The sequence below is a fragment of the Prinia subflava genome, chromosome Z, assembly GCF_021018805.1.
Source record: "Prinia subflava isolate CZ2003 ecotype Zambia chromosome Z, Cam_Psub_1.2, whole genome shotgun sequence".
Taxonomy (NCBI): domain Eukaryota; kingdom Metazoa; phylum Chordata; class Aves; order Passeriformes; family Cisticolidae; genus Prinia; species Prinia subflava.
This window is the reverse complement of record NC_086283.1, coordinates 9,851,705-9,861,752: the sequence shown is the minus strand read 5'-3', so window position 1 is coordinate 9,861,752 and position 10,048 is coordinate 9,851,705. Positions and strand designations below refer to the sequence as shown.

The window sequence follows — 10,048 nt, the reverse complement described above, 5'->3', positions numbered from 1 at the left end:
AGGAGCAGGAAGGAGCAAGGCCATCCTACCTGGATACACAGGAGACTGCTATTTTGCATGCTCCAGACACTCTTAATTCTTCTGAGATGTAAAACATTCCAAAATCTCCTTTGTGACCGGACACTTCGTACATTCCCTGGTGGATCACTCATCTCAGGCTGACTTGCTTATCTAACACTCTTCATCAACTACAACAGACATTTCCAGCTGCACCTCTGATTTGCAGCATGGATATTTTAGGTTAAATCAGCCAACTGAGAGGCCTATGCACTGTCACTGCTGTGCAGAAAACCCCCGTTCTTACTGTCAGACTGGCCGGTGGAGCTGCCAGGGCCCGAGTGAAATGCAAGCAGACAGCAGACGCTGCTGTGCTGCCCCGCAGTGCTGCCGTGCGCGGCACGGGGCGTCTCCACAGAAGGACTTACCTCAGGTAACCTGCGGCGTGCAGTGAGCACAGTGAGCGCGCACACAGGGCTCAGCGGGCAAGCAAAGTGGTCACGCAAACTGTCACCGTTCCCTTCCGCACACACCGAGCCTGTGCACCACAGGGACAAACAGCTCCAACACACAGACTCCATGTGCCTGTGCTGTGTCTCTACACAATCTGAAATGAAAATTTACATCTGAAATCGTCCCAGATATTATGAAACCTCTTTACTTTTGCTACCTGTCATATTCTGTCAAAATTAGCAAGAGCTAATGTGGGAAAACCATATAAGAAAGCAGGCACTGAGCCTATATTTAATAATGGTACCTGAAAGGAGGACTAAGGCAATACCCACATCATTGCACCGTTTGGCATTATCTGTCAGTTCTTCGCAGGACTGGGAAGGATGCTGAGCACAGTTAGGGAGAAAGTGAGAAGGCAGAGCTTTGACAGTTCTTCTCTGACTAAAAGAGAGAGCATTTGAAATAAAATAGTAATCATTGTAAATGATATTCATTGACCTTTTCAAACACTCCAGATAAGGCAAAAGCACACAGAGGGCCTGTTTTCTTGTGCACTCTACTTGTGGGTTACATTCAGTTTAGTGAAAAACCCAACGTTCTAACCAGACCTTGGGGGAAGTCTGCAGATATTCAGTAGCCTAGAACAGCTGGGTAATAGACAGATTTGTTTCTTAGTAAAGAACTGACCTTGAATCGTGAAACAAGTCACTCATGTCTTACACCAGTGGTCTTCTCCTGTCCAAAGCAAAAGAGACCAAGAAACACACACGCATGGCACCTGCGCACCTCTGCCACTGAGACAGCAAGAAAGGGATGAATGCTTAAGTTCATGCACATTTTTATTGAGTAGTAATATAAAATGCTTCTTTCATTGTTACAAGTGCATGCTTTGATTGCCAACATTTCGAAGTCAAATTACAAAGGCAAGGCTGTAGGCTGTAGTGAATTACTTGGGCACTTATACAATTGTTAAAAAATATCAATGGACTGTTTGTTTTGTTTCCTTTTCTTTTTTAGAATGCACCAGTTGAAACCCGTAACTGATATACAAAGGGAAAAAAGTGAAAAAATTACACATTTTGTGGCACATGACAAAACAGAACAAAATGACTAAACCATTATGACATTAACAGTTATCATGCATTTAGAATTTCACATGTAACTACAAACTTATTTAAATTTCACAAGGTTTGCTAAACATGCTATCCATCTATATGTGCACTGACAAGCTTATGTTAAAAACTTTAAGAATACTCTCCCCCTTAGATTTTTCAAAGCTTTTTTGATTACAAAATTTCAAAGGCATTAAGCATTTTCTTTTTAGAGAATATAAAGTACGCCAGTATACATACATTTCCAGTATAAGTCAGACCACTAAGCGCATTACAGTCCCATACAGGCCTATACAGCCATTTTTTCTTAAAAAACATGCATAGGCAGATTTTTACAGAATATAGATGCTTTTCACTGCACTTAATATGGTGTCTTGTTCACTATACTTAAAAATGCACCACTCATAAATATTTAAATTCAGCAAGCCACAACCAAGACTTGTTTTACCAAAAAAACCCCAGAAAACCTCCCAAACCAAACCCCCCTAAATATAAACAGCAAAAAAAGATAAATGTTATTATTCCAGTTTTTTTTAACAAAGAAAAAGATAATTGCTGCCAAATTAGTAAGGTAAGTGTTATATTTAAAGAAGGGCATTGAAGCACACTAAAGAAACCTGAGGTAAGCATAATCTGTACAAAATTAAACTGTCGCTCTCGCTCGCTCTCTCACTCTCTCTCTCTCTCTCTTTTTTTTTTTTTGGCATTTTAAACAAATTTCCAACTTTTTTTTTTCTTTTTTCTCTATATTTTTAAAGAGTGCCTAATTTATTTCACAGCCATTGTCTGACAAGAGTAGCAAAACATTATCAATAAATAGTCCTTATTTAGTTTGTACATTTTGTTAAAAATGTTTCGATGTTGTAGATGTTGAGTGCTGCAACTGTAAACGTACAACAGTTAGTAAGAAATGAAACAAAGTTTTCATGTCCAGTAACATAATAAAAGGCCTTTCTGTAACATAGCTAGACGTTCCCAATGTAGTAGGAAAACATGTTCATTCCCCGAACTTTGCAATATATACCAGCATGAGCTTTCATTTTTCTACAAGCATTTAAAGGCATATCCAAAGGAGGTGTCTCTCCCCCACCCGCCCTCCCACCAAATTAAAGTTGACGATCTCTTTGTTGATGATTTTTGTAAACTGAATCCAACACCTGGCCCCCAGAGCAAGTTAGCTATTATCAGAGGCAAGAACATCCCACTGCTGACGTGCAGCAACCCCATCGCGCCCTGCAGCTCAACCCCCCTCCCGGACAGTGGTCACTGGATATTGCTGCTATTACTGCCGTTGCTGTCCGTGCCATTAGTCTCTGTGGAGATTGCCTTGTTGATGGAGTTAAGGTTGGCATCGGATGGCACGTCTCTGCGCGGAGGCATTCGCTCATTAATTCGATCTAAGCCTTTGGCCTCTTCGAAGCTAGTGATCTTATGCTGGGGTGAAAATCCTTTGATAGCTAAATAAAGGATTATTGAAAAATAAAATTAGCAAGATAAAATTCTCAGCAGCTTTCCCCCCAATTTAGCAACAAGTGTGAGAGTTCTTCTTTGGGAAGATGGCAATGAGAAGATCTGACACCACCACCAACTCCTTACCACACTCAGAAGGAGCTGGAGGCTCACCACCACCGTCCCTTCCAACACAACCATTGTTTTCAACACGATCAACTTCTGGTGTTTTGTTGTCCACTGGTGTTCAGCTTAGAACACCGAGATGCTGACATGAAACTACAGTTTGCACTTTGGAACCATGCTGAGGGCACAGCACATGTGAGCTGGTGAGTTGGCATTTGCTGTCATCATTTCCAGCCTTAAGGACACCGTGCCTTGCCCTTCATCAGGCAAAACCCCCACCTGACCTTCAAATATCATGCAAAAAATGCTGGCTACTTCCAGATGGTGATTATAGGTGAGGCCACTTTGTGGGATATAATTTAAATCTAGGGAAGATCTGGTGTGACCCTATAACAAGTTGTCTTCTGTTCTCAACATAGATGAGCTGCTTGTTGATTGCTTGGGAAAATGATCCTCCCTGATACAACCCTGGACTTCTAGAAAGCAGCTTTAGTCAAATGGCAGGAACACTGTGCAACACGGCTCAGGGATACTGCCATTTTGGAACAGCTATACAGTTTAGCTTAGGAAATGCACTGACAAAGGACCAAAGTTCCAACTGATCCTGAGGAGTTTTGATCTGCCTTTTATCAGTGACATTAGTGAGGCCACACCAACCTCAGAAGGAAGCCACCAGCTGCGGAATGTATTCATGGACTGGGAATTTTATTTAATTTTATTCTCTCTCTAATTGAAGTGTTGAAGGTCTTCAGATTTAAAGCAAAAGAGAAAAAAAGCACTGTAGGCAAACAGCAGGTCACAGCCCCATAGATAATTTGTCACAGCCTTCTGTGTGTTTTTTCTCTTATCTGTACCAAATCAAATGCACTGCACTTCCAGAAATGGAATGTCTGCAGGCCTCTATCATAATACGCTATAAAGCAGAAATGGTGCGTTAGTACCAGGAAACTGCAAACGACCTGGGGAGAAAATGGTGGGGGAAGTTTCAGAGACTGAATTCAGTATTCCTTCTCCCCTTTTCTCTTCTCCTTACCCCCCAAGTACTCTCCTTCCAATATGCAGTCCCGATTCTGGACAAGCTGGTAGCTTCTCTTAAAAAAAAACCAAAAGCTAACACACCCCAAACTGCAGAACATCCCTGGTACCAAACCACCAGTCCTTGTATTTAGTGGGGAGCAAGAAAAGGCATTTTCATGCTGGTTGTGCCAACTTTTCCTGAGAAAACTGATAGATCCTGTTTGCTTCAGGATTTAGTTCTTTAGCGAGTTTCACAAATGTTACATTGGAACTTTGTGAAGTGCATAATTTTTAACACTTATTATATTTCAACTCAGAAAAACAACAACATAATGGTGATTAGTCAAGTGAACAGGGACAGAGCAGTGGAAGAGAACAGGTCGTACAATGAGTTTTCTTAAGGTTTGCCTTTCGGGTTGGCTTTTTCTTTTACCTTCTACCACAAAATGAAGATGTCTAACAAGCACCCATGCCAATCCCTTTAAGCAATAGTTGAATGGATGGCACCATTGAAGCTGAAGCAGTTGCCATGTCCTGGAGCTTGCCAGCAGCACAGCCCAGTTGGTGTTATGGGGCCCTGAAGGACAACTGGTAAAGGGTGAAACTTCTCCATCAGAAGCTTCACCTGTGTAGAGCAGTACTTGTGATTAAGGTGACAGTGTCTAACTAGCAAGGATGGCAAACCAAGAATTAACTTGAGGGGTGCATATTGCTGGCACGGGGGCACGTTAAGGGATTGTATTTCCAGCTGACACATCACTGTCTGTAACACTAAGGAAGGTGCTGTGCTGTAGTTGCTGGTCAGACAACGAGTATTAGCAGGTTACATTGAGAGTCTACTAAAACACAACACATAGTCACAGAAAATCACAGAAAACAGCCAAACTGTCAACAAGAATGCACACTGAAGATTAGAGATTGCCAATAGGAATAGATAATTCCAACATAAATAGCAGCTTACTCACTGCTATTTAGAAAGCAGTTGTATTTTCTCTTACTTGTTTCTTCTGTAATTTTATTCACTGCTTTACAAAATTCAAAAACAAATTCAGCTGGCCAAAAGGGCACATCTTACCAAAGGACAACAGTCACCAGATTTTTTTTTTAAATAACTAAAAAAAAAATACCCACAGAAAATTTGAGAGGGGCAAGAACAAAATACAACTGAAGAATTTTGTTTTAAAGGGGAATTCTGAAAATTCTTCTTCCAAAGCTTTATAATACTGAACAAATATTGTACATCTGCATTGCAATACATGTTACTTAGATTTTAACTGAAGTGTTAAAAATAGTTAAGGGTTAAATTAGAGGTCTGTCAACAAAACACTGATTTTCAATACTGAACATTCAGAAATCTTCTAAGGCAGCCAGTCACTTTATATGCAGCTAAAATGGTGCCTGTGTTAACGTTGCCCTAATGTAAATATCCAGTGTGTAAACTGCCACTACCAAAAGAAGCGGACATCTTGCAGACAAATGTCTCATGTTGTTTTACTATCAAAGGGAAACAGAAACATGCTGTACTATAACAAAACACCAATAAATTTTTTTTATTAGTGACCTAAAAGAAAGCTGAAGCATAAATAAAGAAAAAAGGGAAAAGAAATAGTAACAAAAAGAGAGAATATATAAGAAGCTAAGTGTTTTCCTTGACCTGAAATTGCTGAGGATAGTTTGAGCCAGCCTCCAGCACACAGTTTTTGAGCTATGTGTCACAAAGCATTTACGAGTGCTGCCAAGTTATGTCCCGTGAAATCCAAGTTCCCTGATCTCCTCCTGTGGCATTACTCAGTACTTAGCTCAACATACAGTGATTCCAATGTGTTTGTAACTTACAGAAAGAGAAAAACCTCAACAGCAGCAACAGAAAGAAAAACCAAAGAACACCTTCCCCTTTAAAGCAATTACATTTTGGTTAATACCGAGCCACAATTGTTAGCCCAACACCCACACAGTCTGTACAAGCTACAGCAAAATGAATACACCCAGCAGAGCCCTTATCTGTTGTGGCACCAACAGAAAGGGGACTGGCCAATTTACCTTCATCAGCCTCAATAGCCTCAACAGTAGCTGAAGAGAAGAAAGGGGTAGCAAAACGAATGAGAAAAAATGAGCAGAGGATTTCAACTCTAAGAACAAGTCAGTGAATAGCAAAGGAGCTACAACACTAATGTTACTGTAAGTGCTGGACTTTGGCAAAACAGACACACAGAGAAATGTTTACACAAAAAACAGTAATTTGCAGATTGAATTAAACTAGAGTTTGTTTTAAAGGAGAAGTTTCACAAACTACAAGTTTTTAAAGACACATTTAAGAAGTTTTCTTTTGACTCAAAAGAACTACAAAATGTATTTGTCTTCCATATTGCACATCTGACTTGAAAAGGTCATTATGTAATTGTCCCAGCTCTCAGTAAGAGCAGTTTGACTTGCCCTGTTGAAAGATAACAAAAAATGGCATAAAGCCATGGCACAAAATTCATACAACTTACAACATCAGCCTAAAAAGTACTGATGCCAGTACAAGGCAAAGGAATTCTGCATAAAACTTTAGAGATTTTTTTATCTCTCTTCTGACTAAAAGAAACATCCCCACAGCATGGGATGCCCAGAAAGCTTTGCCTTTGCTTGCAACCTTGCCCAGTCTGCTCCATCTGTAAACTTTATTTTTGTCAACCCACTCTCTGAAAAACAACATTATGCTAATATTTTATTTAAATCAATGGATGAAGATGTAAGATTGACTGTTGGACATCCAAAGTTGCAAAGCCTGGTCAGAGCGAGTAGAGCTTGTAACGGGGAGATTGCTGCAATGTTATGAATACCTTGTTGCCACTGTCCTGAAACCATTAATTGTTCTTAAACACGTATTTTCATTTCAATTTTACCCATCAGCTTTGGTACACTTTTTTTTTTACAGTCATAGATTTAGAAGCTGATGCAAATCATTAAATGCAATCCAATACAGCAATTATTTTAAAAGAAATTTTGATTTTCAAGAATTTCTCTGGTTTAGAGAATAGCTCAAGAAGTCAAGTTTTCAGGAAGTACTCTCTTCTTTTTTGTCTTGTTTTTCCCCACATAAAATCAATTTTTTTTCCCTTTAGAATGTTAAATATGGATTAAGATATATTCTAAAATATCTATACTATTATCTTGCTGCATGGGGAAATGAGAGGATGTAGCCCTCATGCAGCAAGGTAAGCCTATGCATCTCAAGCAGCAGAGCAAGAGAGATGGCCAGAAAACAAGGAACAAAACCAACACAAACTTAAAAGAAAAAGAAACATGATAACTAGGATGAGAAATTAAAATAAATAACCAGATCCAAACCAGCACTGAAACATTAGAAAAAATGATGACTAAAATGTGTACTTCCACAACAGAACATACTACTCATGTTTTCTGTTAATACATATGTGTGCTTAACAGAAACCATATGAACTTCAGGGTATTTGGTGAATGGGGTACTATGTGTTAAGTAATGCAGAAGCTTGTGTATAGTAATGTTTTACTGAGCCAGAATACTGCAGTATGAGGAGATTTTCCTTTTAGCCATTGTAACAAGAACATTTGGCAATTTTCTCAAATTATTTCTATTCCTAATATTTTGCCAGGGCAACAACAGCAGTTTCCTTAGACCAAATTTTCTGACAAATGTAAAGCAACTATGTGGAGAAAAGCCTATGTGGTGAAAACCACAAACCTATTAAGAAAGGCCTCCTGTGAAATCATATTGCAGCATTTTCAAAGCAGAACGTTACTATGTCCATAACACACAAGTCATCAACAAGAAAAAGGAGAAGGGGAAAAAGGGGAAAACGAGGTTTACCACCGTATACCTGAATCTTCTAGAAAAAAGAGACAGTAAAGGGAAAAATACAGAGAAAGAACGCTCCAGGAAGGAAAAAGGAAAACAAGAGGCTGAGACTGTGTCAAGATTATAAAGCATTTCTATTTCTTACATCTATTGCCAACAGAACCTCAATAAATGAGACACCTTTATATGTGCCTGCAATATACTTTACAGCAGTACACACAGAAAAAAAAGAAGGAGAGCTTGTAGTAATAAATTAGTCACTTTGCACTCCTTATTCCAAAAGGGAACACAGGCAGCCCTGCTATAGACTTACCAATTTCTTGTAACAAGAAGCACTTGGTATAAAACTGATAATCTATATTGTGTTTGTGTACAAGGCAAACACGGTGTTTGTAAGACCCTCCCTTCACTTGGGCTTAAATCAGATTGGAATTGTTCTCATGTTGTCACCTAGAATTTCTAGGAGAGCAAGTTAATTCTAGAGCTATTTGGCATTGGTGGCTCTCTATGAGGAAGAATAAATCAGATAAAATAAGAGTTTGAGTGTCATTAGCTAAGCCAAACCTTCAGTACTCCATGTATCACAGGCCGCTCTTAAAAAAACAAACCCAAAAAAAGCTCCAAACTGTGGAAAGAGTGCACTTCACATACAATCCTTTACCACCATTCTAAACAGTTGATTTTCAGGGGCTCCCCCCTCTCCCCTTTTCTCTGAAAATTGATGGTATATACTAAGTCCCGAGAAGTGGCCTTACATGAACTGCTCACAAATGCTCCGGCACAACAAACTGCCTGGTTTTTTTCTCTCCTTTGTTTGTGTGGTTTTTAGGGTTTTTTTTTCTTTCTTTCTGAGACAGCTGTGGTTACTTTTCTTAGGTTCTGGAGTTGAAAACGAATTGGTTTTTTACACAGGACAAGACACACAGGCAAACAGGCTTACCGCTTTGCAGTGTTTGTTTTCCTCCAGAGAGCACACCACTGGGCAGCATTCCTGTTGGAGTCAAACCTTTCAGCGTCAGCACACTCTCACTCTCTTCTCTGCAGAAGTTAAAAAAGAAATTAAAAATAAAACCACCAAAAGTAAGTATCTCTTTTAAAAACACGTGATATATTTTAGACATCTTAAGCTGCAGATGCCCTGCAATGATTTTGTCATTCCCAATCTCCTTGCCAAAATAGATTGAATTTGGTAATAACATCAGCACCAGTAACTGCACCCCGTCACTGCTGCGTACATGGTTAACCTTTGCATCACCCCACATGCAACTCCTACTGTAGTTAACACTACCTAACCTGCACCTAAGGGACAATACATCTGTAAACCCAAATCTGAGAGGAGGAGGACCAGAAGGATCAGATACTGCCAACAATGCATTTAGGCATTTTACACTGCGTGGTCCAAAATAAACTTAAACTGTTTGTTTGCTCTTGTCTACACTAGCAAGCAGGTGCATTATTTATTGATGATCACCAGCCACTTAAACAAAGGCAGCTAGAAGCTCATTAAAATTAATAAGCACTTCCATCCTTGCTAGTACTGTCCTTAATAGTTTTTTTAGCATACTTTTGTATGCTAAAAATAATATGAATTTAAAAGAATTGCTCTAGGAAACTGAAATATGTGTTGCTGGTCTCCAAATACATAGTTTTCAAATACATGGCAATACAACAGCTCTATCCAGAGAAGCCTTTAAGTAAAGCTTTCTACAAGGACTGTAATGCTGCCTGTGATGACATACTTTCTCAGCAGCAAAACTGACCCCAATTCCTTAAGAGAAACCTATTTTCAAGTGCCTTACTTTGAAGTATATAATCACATTAAGCTGGAGGAAGCAAATACAAAGACAGAATTTAGTTCCACATTCACTTGAGGATAATGTGGTTTTGTCTATAAAAACTGTCTCTCAGCAATTCTACTACTTACAATTTTCTTTGGACCTACATGCCCTGAATGACTCATGTATTTTAAACAACTCTTGTTTACATACTACATACAGTCTTCAAGTTCTATTTTTAGTTTGAAAATAATTCTGCTTGAACTCACTTTTTATTATGTAATAGTCAAAATCAAATT

General features: G+C 39.1%; 1 protein-coding gene across 1 annotated transcript in view; it reads right to left on the bottom strand.

Moving 5' to 3' along the window:
- Positions 1–1,271: 1,271 nt before the first annotated feature.
- LOC134563761 (protein phosphatase 3 catalytic subunit alpha) overlaps positions 1,272–10,048 on the bottom strand; it is a 175,121-nt gene continuing 166,344 nt past the window's right edge. Inside the window, exons 12-13 of the mRNA XM_063422012.1 lie at positions 8,915–9,012; positions 1,272–3,019 (exon numbers count right to left, since the gene is read on the bottom strand). Of these exons, the coding sequence (XP_063278082.1) occupies positions 2,826–3,019; positions 8,915–9,012 (292 nt within the window). The 3' untranslated portion in view covers positions 1,272–2,825. The remainder of the gene's footprint in view (positions 3,020–8,914; positions 9,013–10,048) is intronic.